The sequence below is a fragment of the Callithrix jacchus genome, chromosome 22 (genome assembly GCF_049354715.1).
Source record: "Callithrix jacchus isolate 240 chromosome 22, calJac240_pri, whole genome shotgun sequence".
Classification (NCBI taxonomy): domain Eukaryota; kingdom Metazoa; phylum Chordata; class Mammalia; order Primates; family Cebidae; genus Callithrix; species Callithrix jacchus.
Genome location: NC_133523.1, coordinates 50,573,394 through 50,593,329, shown reverse-complemented (window position 1 = coordinate 50,593,329; position 19,936 = coordinate 50,573,394). Strand labels below are relative to the sequence as shown.

The following is a 19,936-nucleotide window of genomic DNA, read 5'->3' as shown; positions in this document are numbered from 1 at the left end:
TCTGTTATTTATTTTTATTTAATTAATTTTTTTTGAGGGGGGAAATTCAGTTTATTTAATGTGTTTCTTCCTTTTTTTTTTTTTTTTTTTTTGGAGACCGAGTTTTGCTCTCGTTACCCAGGCTGGAGTGCAATGGCGCGATCTCGGCTCACCGCAACCTCCGCCTCCTGGGTTCAGGCAATTCTCCTGCCTCAGCCTCCTGAGTACCTGGGATTACAGGCACGCTCCACCATGCCCAGCTAATTTTTGTATTTTTAGTAGAGACGGGGTTTCACCATGTTGACCAGGGTGGTCTCGATCTGTTGACCTCGTGATCCACCCGCCTCGGCCTCCCAAAGTGCTGGGATTATAGGCGTGAGCCACCGCCCCCGGCCAGGATGTGGCTCTTAAGGATACTCCTGAGATGGAGCTGGTGTTTTCCTCCAAAGGCGCTTCTAGGAAGCGCCGTCTGTACCCTGATTGTTACCTAGAGAACTACATTACCCAGAAAACTCCGCGTCGAATGACGTGAGTGGAAGAGCCAGGAGGGCGCAGAAGAAAGGCGTTTCCTGTGTGCGCAGGACAATGGGTCCGGACTTCCGGCGCCCTCTAGTGGCGGCCATTTTGATTTGTGTTGGTTTGGTAAGTCAGTGAGAGGCTCCTGAGCGCTGGGTTGGGTCTGCGGTGACTGAACTCAGAAGGCGGAGAGCAGTTGTCTTCCGCTACACAGAGGGAAATCTGGAGCTCTGTGACGGCGCCCAGCGTGACCCGCTCCTGGGCCAGGATAGGGACCGCCGTGTCCGTGTCTCTTGGCTGGTTGCTGTCTCTTCCCGACCCTACTTCAAACCACGTGGTTCGATGGCGGCGGCCACGCTGAGGCTCTCGGCTCAGGTAATAGTGGCGCCTTCCGTGCCCTCAGAACACCTCACCCTCACCCAAAAGCAGCGAGGGAGCGGCGCCTGCTCACGTCTCTGCAGCCGGGTCGCCGGCGCCGGGACACAGGCGCTCGCGGGAGGGGCCCCATTTCTAACACCCGTGGGATAAGGTGGGGAGAGCGACAGGCACGGGGACTGGCGCGGGCAGTGGCTTGGAGGTGGACTGACCCGGAAGGATGGAATCTGGGGTAGTGAGGTCCCTGTTGGGAGCAAATTGTGAGGCAGAGCTCCTGCAAGAGCAAGCAGGCTGGGGACTGTGCACTCATCGTGAGGACACTGGAAGCCATGGGGAGTTTGGAAGAAAAGGTTATTATGAGCATTGCAAGGGTAGATAGAGATAATCAGGCCCACACATGTTTGCGTCTTTCCACAGTGTCAAGTGTTTACTGTTGTTATGTGAGTCAGCGAAAGCCATGAGCTAAATGGAGTTCCAAGGAGGCAGTTCCCTTGGTAGTCAGGGCCATGGGCACAGAGGCTCTAGACACTCCACAAGTCAGTCATTATAGCAAACCGTACACAATAATATACTCAACATATAAATCTTTCCACAACAAATAATGTTTAGCATCAAGAGGGAAAAGAGATAGGAGTAGAGGTTAAGGAACCAGTTCAGAGGAAGCCAAGAAAGCATTCTGGTCTAGGCCAGGTGGTGGGTGATGGGACGGTAGTCTTGTAAGGAAGAGTCTGAGGTGGCAGAACCTCAGGCAGCAGATGCTGATTTTTCATTATGAGTGACTGTTAGGACGGCCCTTTTGAGCTGCTGAAGGCCTAGTCTTCTTTTTTCTTTTTTTTTTTTTTGAGACAGTCTCACTCTGTCACCCGGGCTAGAGTGTAGTGGCATGATCCCTGCTCACTGCAATCTCCACCTCCCAGGTTTAAGCTATTCTTGTGCCTCAGTCTCCCGAGTAGCTGGGGTTCCAGGTGCCTCCCACGATGCTCGACTAATTTTCATATTTTTAGTAGAGACGGGCTTTCACCATGTTGACCAGGCTGGTCTCAAACTCCTGACCTCAGGCGATCCACCTGTATTGGCCTCCCAAAGTGCTGGGATTACAGGCGTGAGCCACTGTATCCGGCCAGCCTAATCTTTTTTTTTTTTTTTTTTGAGATGGAGTTTCGCTCTTGTTAACCAGGCTGGACTGCAATGGCGCGATCTCGGCTCACCGCAACCCAGCCTAATCTTTTATAGTCACAGAATGCTTTGGTTAGAACTGATAGTGGAAGAGTGTGCTTGTTTGTGACCTTACCTGGTTAGATTCAGTCTTTATTATTTTTTTTTATTTTGAGACAGAGTCTCGCTCTGTCGCCTGGGCTGGAGTGCAGTGACGTGATCTCAACTCACTGCAACCTCTGCCTCCCAGGTTCAAGTGATTCATCTGCCTCAGCCTCCCGAGTAAGTGGGACTACAGGTATGTGCCACTACGTTCAGCTAATTTTTTTGTATTTTTGGTAGAGACGGCGTTTCACCATGTTTCCCAGGCTGAACTCCCAAGATCAGGCAGTCCACCCGCCTTGGCCTCCCAAAATGCTGGGATTACAGGCGTGAGCCACTGCACCCAGCGATCTTTGTTTTCTTTACTTTTTGTTTTGTTTGTTTTTTGAGACAGAATCTTGTTTTGTTGCCCAGCTGGAGTACAATGGGACAATCTCAGCTCACTGCAACCTCCGCCTCCCGGGTTCAAGCGATTCTCCTGCCTCAGCCTCCTGAGAGCTGGGATTACAGGCGTGCGCCACTGTGCCAACATAGCCAGCTAATTTTTGTCTTTTTAGTAGAGATTGGGTTTCACCATGTTGGCCAGGCTGGTCTCCAACTCCTGACCTCAGGTGATCGTCCACGTAGGCCTCCGAAATTGCTGGAGTTAACAGGCGTGAGCCACCGTGCCCTGAGTTCTTGTTGTTGTTTGTTAAAGAAAACATCTTATCCTTGACGGCAGAAGGTCCTGTGAAATACAAACAGTCTTTTTCTAAGGTGGAGTTAGTTGTGTCAGGTGTACTCTATACAAGGGACAGGATCAAAGTCCGGATTTTAAAGGTTTTCCAAATGCAAATCAAAGGAAGAACAGCGAGGAGAGAGGTGATGAGCTTTGGGGCCCTGGGAGGTTGAATCTTTGTTGTAGATCGCATAGGTGGTAGAGATGACCTTTTACATTACTGCGGGCAGGTCGGACAACCAGTCAGGTCCCGGGACTCCAGGGCCAAGAAAGGGTGCCTGGAGGCCTGAGCTTATCAGATCCCATCAGGGACACGTGCCTGTAATGTCTGCCTCTCCTCCAGGCACTTGTATATAGAAGCATTTAAGGATCCTAGAAAAAGAAGTAAAGAATGTTCCATTCCCTCAGTGGTCCTGACCCAGACCCATATGTTCTTTAGCATGTGGTGTCGTGGGACTCTTTTTCAATATTTTCTTTCCTTTTTTTTTTTTTTTTGAGATGAGTTTCATTCTTGTTACCCAGGCTGGAGTGCAATGGAGAGATCTAGGCTCACCGCAACCTCCGCCTCCTGGGTTCATGCAATTCTCCTGCCTCAGCCTCCCAAGTAGCTGGGATTACAGGCACGCACCACCGTGCCCAGCTAATTTTTTGTATTTTTAGTAGAGACGGGGTTTCACCAAATTGACCAGGATGGTCTCGATCTCTTGACCTCGTGATCCACCCGCCTCGGCCTCCCAAAGTGCTGGGATTACAGGCTTGAGCCACCGCGCCCGGCCCTTGGATTTCTCTATGGTTTAATTCTGATAGGGTTGTATGTGTCTAGGAATTTTTCCATTTCTTTTAGCTGTTCCAAATTATTGGCATATAGTTGCTCAAAGTAGTCACTCATGATCTTTTGAGTTTCTGTGGTATCACTTGTTATGTGGCCTTTTCTCATCACTGATTTTAATTATTTGGGTCTTCTTTTTTATCACAGTTTGGCTAATAAGGTTTGTCAATTTTGTTTTTATTTTCAAAAAGCCAACTGTTTGCTTTATTGATATTTTGTATTGTTTTTTTTATTTCAATTTTATTTCTGCTCTGATTTTTACTATTTCTCCTACTACTTTTGGGTTTGTTTTGTTCTTGCTTTTCTTTTGAGACGGAGTTTCGCTCTTGTTACCCAGGCTGGAGTGCAATGGTGCAATCTCGGCTCACCGCAACCTCCGCCTCCTTGGTTCAGGCAATTCTCCTGCCTCAGCTTCCCGAGTGGCTGGGATTACAGGCACGCGCCACCATGCCTGGCTAATTTTTTGTATCTTTAGTAAAGACGGGGTTTCACCATTTCGACCAGGATGGCCTCGATCTCTTGACCTCGTGATCTACCCGCCTCGGCCTTCCAAAGTGCTGGGATTACAGGCTTGAGCCACCGCGCCCGGCCACTCTTTTTTTTTTTTTTGAGATGTAGTCTCCTTCTGTCGCTCAGGCTGGAGTACAATGGTGCAGTCTTGGCTCACTGCAACCTCCACCTCCTGGGTTCAAAGGATTCTTCTGCCTCAGCCTCCTGAGTAATCGGGACTACAGGCAAGCGCCACCATGCCCAGCTAATTTTTGTATTTTTAGTAGAGACGGGGTTTCACCATATTGGCCTTGAACTCTTGACCTCCTGATTTGCCTGTCTCGGCCTCCCAAAGTGCTGGAATTACAGGCATGAGCCACTGCACCTGGCTACTCTGGCTTTTCTAGTTCTTTAAGATGCATCATTAGGTTGTTTATTTGAAGGTTTTCTTCTTTTTGGGGGGAGATAGAGTTTCGCCCATGTTGCCCAGGGTAGAGTGCAGTGGCGTGATCTTGCTTCACTGTAACCTCTATCTCCCGGGTTCAGGCAATTCTCCTGCTTCAGCCTCCCAAGTAGCTGGGATAACAGGTGCCTTTCACCATGCCCAGCTAATTGTTGTATTTTTAGTAGAAATGGGGTTTCACTGTGTTGGCCAGGCTGGTCTTGAACTTCTGACCTTGCAATCCACCCGCCTCGGCCTCCCAAAGTGCTGGGATTACAAGTGTGAGCCACTGAGCCCGGCCTAATTTTGTATTTTTAGTAGAGACAAGGTTTCTCCATTTTGGTCAGTCTGGTCTTCAACTCCTGACTTCAGGTGAACCGCCCGCCTCAGCCTCCCAAAGTGCTGGGACTGCAGGCGTGAGCCACCTTGCCCAGCCTTAGTTTTTCTTCTTTTTTGATGTAGGCACTTACGAGTATAAACTTCTTTTTTAGTACTGCTTTAGCTGTATCCCGTAGATGTTTTCCATTGTTGTTGTTCTGAAAGACCTTTACTGGATAGTCCCTTCTAGGGTGGGGGTTGAGACACACTACCACATGCTGCAGTAAGGCATTGCACCAGCTCCCTGCTGCCTCAGCTTAGTGAACCCATGGCAAGAAACTGACTGCCCATGGGCGGCACGGTGGGGTGTTGGGTTCCAGTTAGGTCACTTCTCCAGAGGTACATAATTGAGTAGATTCTCAAGCAGATCCACATGGGCCAGCAGCCTGCAGTGGCAGCAGTAATGCTTCAGGCCCAGGGCCTCCAGGACATCTCCCTCAGTGTATCAGCCCAGGTAGGCCTCCCACTGGCTTGCTACATCTTTCCACTGGTGACCATCTACACTGGTGAAGCAGTGCACACGGGGATGATCATGGAGGTAGCACGTCCCAGACTCACCTGTATGTTTCGATTCTTTGTTTCCTTTATCATTTGTTTCAAGAAAATTTTCAGTTTCTTTCTTAATTCTTCACTGAGTCACTGGTCATTCAGGAGCATATTGTTTAATTTCCATGTTTTTTTTTTTTCTTTTGAGATGGAGTTTCGCGCTTATTACCCAGGTTGGAGTGCCATGGTGTGATCTCGGCTCACTGCAACCTCCGCCTCCTGGGTTCAGGCAATTCTCCTGCCTCAGCCTCCTGAGTAGCTGGGACCACAGGCGCGCGCCACCATGCCCAGCTAATTTTTGTATTTTTAGTAGAGACGGGGTTTCACCATGTTGACCAGGATGGTCTCGATCTCTCGCCCTCGTGATCCACCCACCTCGGCCTCCCAAAGTGCTGGGATTACAGGCTTGAGCCACCGCGCCTGGCTAATTTCCATGTATTTGTGTAGCTTCCAAAATTCCTCGTTACTGATTTCCAGTTTTGTTCCTTTGTGGTCAGAGAAGATGCTTGGTATTTTATTTTTTAAAAATGTTTTAAGACTTGTTTTGTGACCTAAGATATGGTCTGTCCTTGCGAATCATTTATGTGTTGAGGAATAGCATGTGTATGCTGTAGACCTTGGATGAAATGTTCTGTTAATGTGCATTAGGTCTGTCGGTCTATAGTGTAGATTAAGTCTGATGTTTCTTTGCTGAATTTTTTTGTCTGGAAGGTCTGTCCAGTGCTGAACACGCGGTGTCGATTTTTTTCTGTCTGGAAGGTCTGTCCAGTGCTGAACACGCGGTGTCGATTTTTTCTGTCTGGAAGGTCTGTCCAGTGCTGAACACGCGGTGTCGATTTTTTCTGTCTGCAAGGTCTGTCCAGTGCTGAACACGCGGTGTCGATTTTTTCTGTCTGGAAGGTCTGTCCAGTGCTGAACACGCGGTGTCGATTTTTTCTGTCTGCAAGGTCTGTCCAGTGCTGAACACGCGGTGTCGATTTTTTCTGTCTGCAAGGTCTGTCCAGTGCTGAACACGCGGTGTCGATTTTTTCTGTCTGCAAGGTCTGTCCAGTGCTGAACACGCGGTGTCGATTTTTTCTGTCTGGAAGGTCTGTCCAGTGCTGAACACGCGGTGTCGATTTTTTCTGTCTGGAAGGTCTGTCCAGTGCTGAACACGCGGTGTTGATTTTTTCTGTCTGGAAGGTCTGTCCAGTGCTGAACACGCGGTGTCGATTTTTTCTGTCTGGAAGGTCTGTCCAGTGCTGAACACGCGGTGTTGATTTTTTCTGTCTGGAAGGTCTGTCCAGTGCTGAACACGCGGTGTTGATTTTTTGTGTCTGGAAGGTCTGTCCAGTGCTGAACACGCGGTGTTGATTTTTTGTGTCTGGAAGGTCTGTCCAGTGCTGAACACGCGGTGTTGATTTTTTGTGTCTGGAAGGTCTGTCCAGTGCTGAACACGCGGTGTTGATTTTTTGTGTCTGGAAGGTCTGTCCAGTGCTGAACACGCGGTGTTGATTTTTTCTGTCTGGAAGGTCTGTCCAGTGCTGAACACGCGGTGTTGATTTTTTGTGTCTGGAAGGTCTGTCCAGTGCTGAACACGCGGTGTTGAGTGTCCAGCTATCACTGTATTGGGATCTGTCTCTCTCTTTAGGTCTTACAATATTTGCTTTATATGTATGGGTGCCTCATTGTTGGGTGTAGATATACAATTGTTATATTCTCTTGCTGAATTGACCCTTTTATCGTTTTATGGTGACCTTCTTTGTCTCTTTTTATAGTTTTTGTCTTGAAGTATGTTTTTTTCTGATATAAGTACAGCTACTCCTGCTGTCTTGGTTTCCAATAGCATGGTGTATTTTTTTCTATTTTTTTATTTTCATTTTGAAAAATTTTGGAACAGAGTCTGACTCTGTTGCCCAGGCTGGAGTGCAGTGGCATGCTCTTGGTTCACTGTAACGTCTGCTTCCCAGGCAAGCCATTTTTCTTCTTCTTCTTTTTTTTTTTTGGAGATGGAGCCTTGGACCATCACCCAGGCTGGAGTGCAGTGGCACCATCTTGGCATCTTGGCTCACTGCAATCTCTGCCTCCTGGGTTCAAGCAATTCTCTTGACTCATCCTCCCAAGTAGCTGGGATTACAAATGTGTGTATTAAAAATTTTTTGTATTTTTTAAAAAGATTAAAAAAAATTTTTTTTTAAATTTATTTATAAAGACGGGGATTCACCATGTTGGTCAGGCTGGTCCACCTCAGGTGATCCACCCACCTTGGCCTCTAAAGTGTTTGGATTACAGGCGTGAGCCACCACTCCCGGTCTAAAAATTTTTTTTAACTTTTATTTATTTTTACTTCTGATTATTGTATTAAAATAATTTTTTAATTGACTATTTTTATTTATGTATTTATTTTTTTAAAAGATGGGGTTTCACTGTATTGGGATCTGTCTCTCTCTTTAGGTCTTACAATATTTGCTTTATATGTATGGGTGCCTCATTGTTGGGTGTAGATATACAATTGTTATATTCTCTTGCTGAATTGACCCTTTTATATAGTTCAAGGCCAGGCTGGTCTTGAACTCCTGATGACCTCAGGTGATCCACCCACTTCAGCCTCCCAGTGTGCTAGGATTACAGGCGTGAGCCACCGCGTCCGGCCAATATTATTTTAAGTATTTTAATTTCTTTGCTAAATTTATCTGATAGAATTCTGAGTTATTTCTCTGTGTTAATCTTGAATGTCCTCAAAACAACCATCTTGAATTCTCTCTCTGAAAGGTCACATATCTCTCTCTCTGCAGGATCGGCACTGGGTGCTTTGTTTAGTTTGCTTGCTGAGGTCACCTTTTCCTGGGTGGTGTTCGTGCTTGTAGATGTTTGTCAGTGTTGGGGCATTGAAAAGTTGGGTACTTGTTGTAGTCTTCACAGTCTGCGCTCATTTGTACTTGTCCTTTTCAAAAGGCTTCCCAGGTATTTGAAGGGGCTTGGGTGTTGTGATTTGAGCTTTGTCTACTTTAGGGTGACCTAAAATAGATAAAGCTGTGGTAATACTGTGGCTCTTGCAGACTTAGAGAGCTGTACCACCTTTGTGGTCTTGGATGAGATCTGGAAGAATTCTCTGTATTAACAGGTAGAAACTTGGCTGGGCGCGGTGGCTCACACCTGTAATCCCAGCATTTTGGTGGCTGAGGTGGATGGATTACCTGTCAAGAGCTCGAGACCAATTTGGCCTACATGGTGAAACCCTGTCTCTACTTAAAATACACAAATTAGCTGGGTGTGGTGGTGGATGCCTGTAATCCCAGCTACTCAGGAGGCTGAGGCAGGAGAATTGCTTGAACCTCAGAGGTGGAGGTTGCAGTGAACCGAGATCGCACCATTGCACCCCAGCCTGGTGACAGAGCGAGACTCCATCTCAAAACAAACAAACAAAAAAAGCAGGTAGAGACTCTTGTTGGGTCTTCCCTCACTTTCTCCCAGTCTCTCTGTCAGTGCTGAACTTCCTGAAACGGGATTGAGACAGAAGTACCCCTTCAGCCACTACCACTGGGACTATGCTGGGTGAGAGCTGAAGCCAGCACAGCACTGGGTTTCACCCAAGGCTCTTGTAAGCAGCACATGGCTATTACCTGGGTTCACTGAAGGCCCTAGCCCTGTACAGTCAGCAGGTAGCAAAGCCAGACAGGCTTATATCCTTCTCCTTAGGACGGTAAGTTCCCGCAGACCTCAGGCTGGTGTAGAGATGCCATCCGTCAGTCGGGGATTGGAGTAAAAAACCTTAGAAATCTACATGGTATTCTTTTGCACTGTAGCTGAGCTGGCACCCAAACTACAAGACACAGTCCTTTTCACTCATCCCTCCCTTCCCATAGGCAGACAAGCCTCACTCTGGCCCATCACCACCATGGGCCCACAGGGAGTGCTGTCAGACTGCCACTGATGTTCCACCAAGGCCTAAGAGCTCTTTAGTCAGCTTGTGGTGAATGTTGCCTGGTCTGTGACTCACTCTTCAAGACTCCGGGCAGGTCCAGCAATGTCATCCACTAGCCAAGGCCTGGATTCTGGGACCCCAAGAGCCTTCTTGGTGCTCTGACTCTCTGTGGTTGAACTGGTACCTAAGGTACAAGACGAAGGCCGCTTTCCTTTCTTCCTCTATTATTCTCAAGCAGATAGAGTCTCTGACCATAACCACCACAGCTGACAGTGTGCTGTATTATACCTGAAGCTGGCAGGTCTCAGAATCTCGCCCAGTATCTTCGCATACTACCTGGGTACTGCTGGTATTCAGGGTCCAAGGGTTGTTTAGTCAGAAGGTGATGGGTTCTCCCATGACTGAGTTCTTTCCTTCAAGGCAGTGGGTTTCATTTTGGTCCAGGGTGTATCTAGAAATATTGTCTGTGTGGGCTTGGGATGGGGCCTCACAACCCTGTCCAATGCCCTATCCTGTGTTTGATGTGGTATTCAAAATGCAAGACAAAGTACTTTTTGTTCTTCCCTCTCTTCTCTCCAGTGGAAGGAAGGGGCTGTGTAGCTTGGGTTTGGGGGGAGGTGTGGCACAAGCACACCCTTAGCTGTTCCAGCTGGCATCTCAGTAGGTTGTGCTCCCCCAGCCCAACTGGGTCCACTGGCTCTGAGCACAGCTCAGCACGGCATGCCTAGGGGTTGCAGTTCTTGTGGCCTAGACTTGCTTTCAAGTTCACGTAGGGCTTCAGAGCCCTCCAGCCAACAGTGACAAGGCTTGCTAGACCTCAAGTTCTGACCATTGGGTGGGCGATTCCCCTCTGGTTGGGCTGGTCTGTATGCTCATTCCTTGGGTAGGTGTCAGTTGAGTTCAGCCCAGTTTTGCTTTCCGCTGTGACTGAGAAGCACTGAGTTCTGTGCAAAGTCAGACAATCACTGTGCTTTCCCTTCTCAGTAACACAGATTCTCCACACCAGGAAGCTGTTGATGGGTTATGGGGACAGGTGGCATTGGCAACTCAAGACTCTCCAGCCCTTTTTAGTGCCATTTCCAGTAATAAGAAGTTAAGCGAAGGCCCAGTGTGACTTGCCACCTGAATGCTGGTCATATTGATAGAACCACAAATGGCCTAAGTGCAAGTTTCTTTCCCATTCTACTCTCTTTCTGTATATTGTTTTTTTCTCTCGTGTGTGTGTGTGTGTGTGTGTGTGTGTTAGAAATGGGGTCTTGCCATGTTGTCCAGGCTGGTCTTGACCGCCTGGACTCAAGCAGTCCTTCCACTTCAGCCTCTGAGAGTGCTGGGATTACACGTGTGAGCCTCCATGACTGGCCACTTCGCTCTCTTAAGTAAGGTATCCTAGCCTCTGACACCTTTCCCTCAGTGGGACCAGGCAGCTTTCTGTTAGACTTTGTAGTGAATTTCAATTCCATGTCTACATCCAGAGTTACTCAAAGAAGTCAGTGGCATCCTCCCAAGGGAATCAGGCCATTATATTCTCTTCATCTTAAAAAGCTTGCATGCCGTGGCCATGGTTACTCTCTCTTATCCACAGTGCAACAACAGTGTGGCCCTTTGTGGTGAGTAGTGTCCCTTTTTATCGGGCTATTATTTGAATTTTTTTTTTTGACACAAAGTTTCACTCTTGTTGCCCAGGCTGGAGTGCAATGGCACAATCTCGGCTCACTGCAACCTCTCCCTCCTGATTTCAAGCAATTTTCCTGCCTCAGTCTCCCTAGTAGCTGGGATTACAGGCGCCTGCCAACCGCGCCCAGCTGATCTTTTGTATTTTTAGAAGAGACGGTGTTTCACTATGTTGGCCAGGCGGGTTCTCAAACTCCTGACCTCAGGCATTTCACCTGCTTCAGCCTCCCAAAGTACTGGGATTGCGGATGTGAGCCACCGCGCCCAGTTCAATATATTTGATTTGTAAATAGCTCTTGATGACATCTGTAGAGTATCAGATGTCTTGTTTTACCAGCATTATAAAGCCCTAGAGGGAGATTTCCACCCACACTAGTAGAAGAAAAAGACAGTTTTCAGTTGTTTAAAGGGCAGAGAGAGGCCAGTGGTGTGTGGAAGTCAGCGGGGTATTGACATGGATATGTGCCTGGGAAGTGTGAAGAATGACGTGCATTTACAGAGTATGTCTGATGTGTTGAAGGTGCTACACTGGGCTTTCCATGACCTCAGCCATATCAGTGGAAGTGCCTGTCAGGAGCGGGTGGATTCTTACGTCACAATCACAGCATAGATACCTATTTGTTCAACTAATTATTGTTGGTGGTACTAGTTTCTCCTATGAGTTGAGGACCTGGCGAGGAGAATGTGCAAGCGTAGATATGGGAGAGATGGACTGTGATACCTCAGTGCAGGTGCGGTTTGTAGTTTCATCTGTCAACATCATAACAGGGCACAGTGACTTTTGAAGACGTGGCTGTAAACTTTACCTGGGAGGAATGGAATCTCCTTAGTGAGGCTCAGAGATGTCTGTACCGTGATGTGATGCTGGAGAACCTGGCACTTACATCCTCCCTGGGTAAGTTGCTCACACTCACCCCTGTGACCTGAGCTAGGCTCTGTCCTTCCCCCTTTCCCCATTGGCAAGACTTTCTCATGTCCAGAGCATGGGCACAGCTTCCTACTCAGTTCTGTGGATATGTTCCCGGTTGGTAGGACTGAGGTGTGCATACTGACATGCTCCTTTCTTGGAGCAGCCCCAACACCCACTTCACTGCAAGCTCTCAGGGAGCGCATCATAGTTAGAAGCCCACCTTGTTAGTCCTGTAGCTGTTTGCATCCTTGTCTAGATTTCAGGTTACTGTGCACCCAGAGTCTACTTCCTTTCTCTAGCTGCTGTTTTCTTATGCCTGCCTGTGGCGGGAGCTGCCTTCACAGACTGCATTACTGCCTACATACACCAGAGGCTGTTCTTGCAAGGCCCTCTTTAGAAATTCTCCTTGAAATACTCAGTTTTTTTCTCCAGTGGGCTTTCATGTGCAGAGTTGTTCTGAGACAATGTTGGCTACTCCCTTGTTCTGTCTTTCCCTTAGTCTGCACATTATCCATTTCTCATGTATTTGATCATCTTTGTGGCGGGATGCACAATCCTCTATGCTCTTGAAGATGCAGCTAAATTCAGCCTCAGCATGATGGGCTCAAAAGGAATGAGTCCCTTACGAGTGGACCCCTAGGCCAGGCGCAGTGGCTCATGCCTGTAAACGCAGCACTTTGGGAGGCTGAGGTGGGTGGATCACGATGTCAGGAGTTCAAGACCAGCCTGACCAAGATGGTAAAACCCCTGTCTCTACTAAAAATAAAAAAAATTAGCCAGGCATGGTGGTGGGCACCTGTAATCCCAGCTACTTTGGAGGCTGAGGCAGGAGAATCACTTGAACTCGGGAGACACAGGTTACAGTGAGCTGAGATCTCACCACTGCACTGCAGCCTGGTTGACAGAGCAAGACTCGGTCATACACACACAAAAAGGAAGAGTGGCACTTTGAGGAGGTCATAGAGTCGGAGCTTTATTGACAGCATGCGAGAAACCTATTGTATTTTAGTAGTATTTTTGTGGCAAGGGAAGTAGGCACACATATATTCTGTCTTTTCTTCCCCATTCCCGAGAGCGTCACACTTGTCACTTGTATACCTTATCACTTCTACTCTTTCTTTTAACCTTTTGACCTTTTCGTATGTGAACTTGTACCCTAATATCCATTATCCTATTTAGTCTTCACATCCCAGTATCCCATATCCCATTTATTTTACATACGTTGCCATCTGCAGTGGTCTCCAGTATTGGCATAGAGGTTTTGTGTTAGCAAATATATAGTTTGTTAAGCTGTCCTTGACCAATAGCTGCTATGTTATGCTCATGTTTTTTTTGGCCTGCACAAATCCCTCTATATGGTACTCACATGTCATCAGGAGATCAAGTCCTGTAGATGAGTGGTTTGCAGATGCAGGAATTGTAGACCCTACCTGTACTTCCTGTGTTACATATGGTGCCCTTTACATGATGACGCCTCCTACATTCTGTGACCTTTATAGTCCAGTAATAATAAATAGCACTGTCTTTCATCTGAAGCCAACATTCTGTTCCTCCAAATATTTCCTTGGAGTAATTCCTCAGTTTGTCAGATACACTTGTGGGTGGTCTGTGCCTTCCCACTAGAGTTAACATGTACTTCACCAGCACTTTCTTGCTTCCAGGTTGTTGGTGTGGAGTGGAAGATGAGGAGGCACCTTCTAAGCAGAGTATTTATGTGCAAAAAGAGACTCAGGTCAGGACTCCTACAGCAGGTGTGTCCCCCAAGAAGGCTCACCCCTGCGAGATGTATGGTTCGATCTTGGGGGACATTTTGCACATGGCAGATGATGAGGGAACACATCCCAAGCAGAAAGAGCACAGGTGTGAGGCGTGGGGGAGTGAATCCTATGACAGTACAAACTTTCATCGGCACCAGAATCAGTACCTTGGAGGGAAACCCTATAGAAGCAGTGTTGAGGAAGCGCTGTTTGTGAGGAGGTGTAAGTTCCACGTGTCAGAGGAGTCGTCTGTCTTCAGTCAGAGTGTTAAGGACTTTTTGCCCAGCTCAGGATTACTTCAGCAAGAGGCCGTTCACACTGGGGAGAAGTTAGACAGTAAAACCGACTGTGAATCACCCTTTCACGGGGGGAAAACTTGTTACAGCCGTGGAGGATGCATGAAACATCTTAGCACCAAAAATGTTCTCGGTCAGCGTCAGACACGTCTCCCTAGAAAAGAATGTTACGTGCGCTGTGAATGTGGGAAATCCTTTAGCAAACCTGATAGCTTCAGTAATCATCAGAGAGCTCACAGTGAAAAAAACCTTCCTGAATGTAGAGAATGCGGGAAATCTTTTAGTCAAAAGAGCTGCCTCACTCAACATCAGCAATTTCACACTGGAGAAAGACCTTACGGGTGTGGAGAATGTGGGAAACATTTTAGTTCAGAAGGCCATCTTAGGAGCCATCAACGCGTTCACGCTGGAGAACGACCTTACGAATGTGGAGAATGTGGGAAATGTTTCAGTCATAAGCGCAGCCTTGTTCACCATCAGCGAGTTCACAGTGGAGAAAGAGCTTATAAGTGTGGAGAATGTGGGAAATCTTTTAGTCAGAAGGGCAACCTCGTTCTACACCAGCGAGTTCACAGTGGAGAAAGACCTTATGAGTGTGGAGAATGTGGGAAATGTTTCAGTTCGAAAGGACACCTTAGGAACCATCACCGCATTCACACTGGAGAAAGACTTTATGAGTGTGGAAAGTGTGGGAAATCTTTTAGTCATAAGGGCACCTTCATTTTACATCAGCGAGTTCACCCTAGAGAAAGACCTTATGAGTGTGGAGAATGTGGGAAATCTTTCAGTTCAAATGGGCACCTTAGGAGCCATCAGCGGGTTCACACTGGAGAAAGACCTTATGAGTGTGGAGAATGTGGGAAATCTTTTAGCCATAAGCGCAGCCTTGTTCATCATCAGCGAGTTCACACTGGAGAGAGACTTTATAAGTGTGGACAATGTGGGAAGTCTTTTAATGAAAAAGGACACCTTAGGAATCATCAGCGAGTTCACACTACAGAAAGACCTTATAAGTGTGGGGAATGTGGGAAATGTTTTAGTCACAAGGGCAACCTCATTCAACACCAGCATAGTCATACTGGAGAAAGGCCTTATGTGTGTTGGGAATGTGGAAAATTATTTAAGAAGAAGTCTCACCTCCTTGCACACCAGAGCGTTCACACTGGAGAAAAGCCATATGCATGTGAGGCTTGTCAAAAATTTTTTAGACATAAATACCAACTCATTGCACACCAGAGAGTTCACACTGGAGAAAGGCCATATGAATGCAATGAGTGTGGAAAGTCATTAACTCACAGCCCTACATTCCATGTTCATAAGCGAGTTCACACTGGTGAAAAGCCTTTTGAGTGCAGTGAATGTGGGAAATCTTTTGCTGAGAGCTCCAGTCTCAATAAACACAAGAGAGTTCACACTGGAGAAAAGCCTTATAAATGTGGGGAATTATTTAACAAGAAGTCTCACCTTGTACACCAGAGAGTTTACACTGGAGAAAAGCCATATGAGTGTGAGGATGGTCAGAAGGTTTTTAGCGATAAGGACCACCTCGTTGCACACCAAAGAGTTCACAGTGGAGAATGGCTATATAAAATGCAGTGATTGTGGGAAATCATTTATTCAGAGTTCTAAATTCTGTGTTCATAAGAGAGTTCACACTGGTCAGAAGACTTAAGAGTTCAGTGAATGTGGGAAATCTTTTGCTGAAAGCTCCACTAGTCTCACCAAACACAGAAGAGTTCATACTGAAGAAAAGCCTTATGGGTGTGAATGTGGAAAGAAATTTAGCTGAAGCTTTTCACTTTTTCACCATCAGAGTTCACAAGAGAAAGGCCTTAGTGTAGTGAATGTGGGAAATCTTTCACTGAAACTTTCAGTCTCATTAAACACAGGAGAGTTCACACTGGAGTAAGGTCTCTTGCGATTGCAGCAAATGTGGAAAAAAAGTTACTCGAAGGAAGGTCTGCTCTTCTTGGACATCCGAGAGTTCACACTAGACAAATGAAATAAATGTGGGCAATTTTGTAGCCACACCTCTCTGCTCCTTCAAGATCAGAGCATTAACACTGGATCAGGGCCTTACTAGTGTGACAAATGTGAGATATTTATGTAGAAATCTAGCTTCATAACACACAGGAGAGTTCCCACTGTAGAAATGCCTTTTGAGTGTAATGAATGCAAGAAAGCCTGCAGCCTTCTAATTGGAACCTCGAACATTGACATGAGAGAAACACCGTAGATGTATATGGAATGTTACTTCTTTTTCATTATAACATTGGGGGAGCTCCTTTGAGGGTGCCACCAGCCTAGATTGAATGTCATCTATTGAGCATCTGTAAAAGTTGCAGGCATGTGGCAGTTGCAGTGCAGTGTTCACTCTACCCAGTTACCTTACTAGATTTTGTTAGAGACAGGGTGTCACTCTTGCTCAGGATGGAGTACAGTGGTGCATTCACATTTCACTGCATCCTCCATCTCTTGGCTTAAGTGACTCTCTTGCTTCAGTCACCTGAGTAGCTGAAACCACAGGGCTGCACCACCATGCTTCACTGATTTTTTAAGTTTTGAAGAGACAGGGTCCTGCCATATTGCCCAGGCTGGTCTTAAACTCATAAGGTCAAGTGATCCTTCCACTTTGGCCTCCCAAAGTGTTGGGATTACAGGTGTGAGTTACTATGACTGACTTTTTTTTTTTTGAGATGGCATTTCGCTCTTGTTACCCAGGCTGGAGTGCAGTGGCGCAATCTCGGCTCACCGCAACCTCCGCCTCCTGGGTTCAGGCAATTCTCCTGCCTCAGCCTCCTGAGTAGCTGGGATTACAGGCGCGCACCACCATGCCCAGCTAATTTCTTTTGTATTTTTAGTGGAGACGGGGTTTCACCTTGTTGACCAGGATGGTCTCGATCTCTTGACCTCATGATCCACCCGCCTCGGCCTCCGAAAGTGCTGGGATTACAGGCTTGAGCCACCGTGCCCGGCCTCCTCCTTTTTTTTTTTTTTTTTTTTTTAAACGTGTAATTCCTGATCTAGTTACAGAAGGATTTTCTGAGTAGCTTCGGCACTTCTTTGTCATTTCTTTCTGTCTGGTAAGTTGTGCCGTGGACCTTACCCATTTTTATCCCAGAGGACTCTTACGTTGACTTGAAAAGATGGACTATGTCTTTCAGGGATCTTGTGGGTGTCACATCAATCTTGACAGATTTTCTACCCTCCAAGTCATGATCCTAAAAACAGCCTCCCTCCCATTTCTGTGGTTTATGCTATTATGAAGCCCTTATTGTTTAACCCTTCAATCTTGGGAGTTGCTATCACCGTGGGTGGTTCAGAATCAAGTAGGTCCTGTTCCCATGAAGGGATCACAGCTTTTGTTGGCATCGCTGAACTCTGTGGCTCAGAGGACAGTGTGAATGCAGAGAGGCCTCCAAAGAGGGCTTTGTGGTCTTTCTCTGTAGCATGGATACTACAGTTAGGGGGTTCATGGGTCAGCTGGGTACAGGGAACTTTTTGTGACAATTTGTGGTGTTCCTTGAACAAGACAAAACTCACTTTTATGAGGAATTTTGCATCGTACTTGTACTGCTGGGGGAAATCTGTTCCCCAGCTCTTGCAATGCAGATACATGCCCTGATACCTAGAATTCTGTAGGATAGCATCACAGGTTGTAATGCTCTAAGGGGAAATTATAATTTTATAGAATGACTGCATTTGTAGGCAATTGAGGAGACAATAATGTGATTGCAACACTTTGAGGTAGAGTCTTCCCTATCGCCCAGGCAGGTGTGCAAGGGCACAATTTCAGCTCACTGCAACTTCTGCCTTTCAGGTTCAAACAGTTATCCTGCCTCAACCTTCTGAGGAGCTGGGACTACAGGCACCCACCACCATGCCTGGCTAATTTTTGTATTTTTAGTAGAGATGGGGTTTCACCATGTTTCCCAGGCTGATCGCGAACTCCTGAGCTGAAGTGATCTGCCCACCTCAACCTCCCAAAGTGCTAGGATAACAGGCATAATGTGTGTCTTCTTTTTTTTGAGATGGACTCTCACTCTGTTGCCAGATTGGAGTGCAGTGGTGCAATCTTGGCTCACTGCAACCTCCGCCTCCTGGGTTCAAGCTATTCTGCTTCAGCCTCCTGAGTAGCTAGGATTACAGGTGCCTGCCACCACAACCGGCTAATTTTTGTATTTTTTGTAGAGATGCGGTTTCACCATGTTGGCCAGGATGGTCTCTATCTCCTGACCTCATGATTCACCCGCCCAGGCCTCCCAAAGTGCTGGGTTTATAGGTATAAGCCACCACACCTGGCCCAATGCATGTCTTTTAAAAGGGCATCCACAATGATCCAGTCACTGTGTACGTGATGAATATGTAGATATAGGAATTATCAGCACTTCCGTAATGATGAATGTTGTTTAGCTGAGGCCATTGTCAGAAGAAATAATCTAAATGTTTTGTGAATTCCTTCCTGTACCCTTTCTGGGCTGTTCACCTCAAGGTCATTCCTGCATTAGGAGGAAGACACTGGGGAAAGGGAGATCTCAGTTCAGTGATGTGGCCTTTGTGATCAGCCAGCCAGGTTAACAGGTAGAAATGGCCTTCCTGCCACATCAATATTTGTACCATGGAGGCTAGTTGTCCCACTTAGGGCATGAGAAGAGTTGGTGTAGTCAGTATAGAGTTGCCAAACCTCTTTGCCAAAAATGATGGTAAATCTATATTTTTCTTTTGAACTGCATTTTATTTTATTTTATTATTATTTTTGAGACAGAGTCTCAGTGTCGACCAGGCTGTAGTGCAGTGGCATGATCTCAGCTCACTGCAACCTCTACCTCCTAGGTTCAAGTGATTCTGCTGCCTCAGCCCTCCTGAGTAGCTGGGATTGTAGGCGTGGCACTATGTCTGCCCAATTTTTGTGTTTTTTGTAGAGACGGAGTTTTGCCACATTGGCCAGGCTAATCTTGAACTCCTGACACCAGGTGACTTGCCTAACTCAGCTTCCCAAAGTGGTGGGATTACTGGCGTGAGCCACTGTACCCAGTCTGAAGTATAGTTTAAAGCTGTGATAAGTTATAAATGACATTCAATGAGCTATGCATATTTAAGCTCTAGTATGTGATAAATCTTGAGTTTCATATAATCCTATGAAACCATTAACGTAATCACAATTATGAACTTACCACCTTTATATTCACCTGGAACCTTTTTAATAGGGTGTGTCTGCCTTCCAGACAACCAGTGGTTCCCTTTGCTGTACAACAGAGTACTTTCCACTTTCTGGAATTTTGTGTGACTGATGTAATAAAGGGTTTCCTCTTACAATTCCTGGGTGCTCTCTTGCATTTTTTTTTTTTTTTAATGACCATTGTGTGTGTATTTAATATACATCACAAGCGTTCAACCAAGGCTTATTTTAAAAGGCAAAAACAACAAAAATACGACCACAGCTCAAGACACAGAGTTCTATACAGAAATCACCGAAAGCACAGGTGATCTAAGGAAGAATTCAGAAGACAACACAAGGATAGGACAGGCAGCCTGGGTCGTGGTTCCTGGCTGGTGACCTTGTACCCGAGCGAGTTGAGGAATGTGTTACACTCTGAGATTGAATTATGAGTTCTTTATTTTAGCCAGGGACCGAGAGGTGGCTAACGCCCGAAGTTCTCTTGGCCCTGAAGAAAGAGTCTGGGGGTTTCTTATACCCCAGTTTGAAAAGGGAGGGAGGAACCTAGCTGAAAAAAGGTTTTCACAGAAGCAGAGTAAGCAAGAAGTTAAAAGATAAGCTAGCACATGAGAAATAAAACAGTACAAGGTGCAAGGGCTAGAGCCGTCATAAAAACACATACAACTTATGGGGGCTCGGGGTGCTCCACCG

The 19,936-nt window shown here is 46.6% G+C and overlaps 1 protein-coding gene across 2 annotated transcripts; it reads left to right on the top strand.

Annotated features, from left to right (window-relative positions):
* The first annotated feature begins 590 nt into the window (after positions 1 to 590).
* ZNF814 (zinc finger protein 814) lies at positions 591 to 19,383 on the top strand. 2 transcript variants are annotated; one of them, XM_035286709.3, is made up of 3 exons: positions 591 to 870; positions 11,873 to 11,999; positions 13,676 to 19,383. In XM_035286709.3, the coding sequence occupies exons 1-3, from the start codon at positions 838 to 840 to the stop codon at positions 15,664 to 15,666; spliced, it is 2,151 nt and encodes a 716-aa protein (XP_035142600.3). In that variant the 5' UTR covers positions 591 to 837; the 3' UTR covers positions 15,667 to 19,383. The 2 variants fall into 2 exon arrangements, with proteins under 2 accessions (XP_035142600.3, XP_035142601.3); XM_035286710.3 differs by lacking the exon at positions 11,873 to 11,999.
* Positions 19,384 to 19,936: the final 553 nt, after the last annotated feature.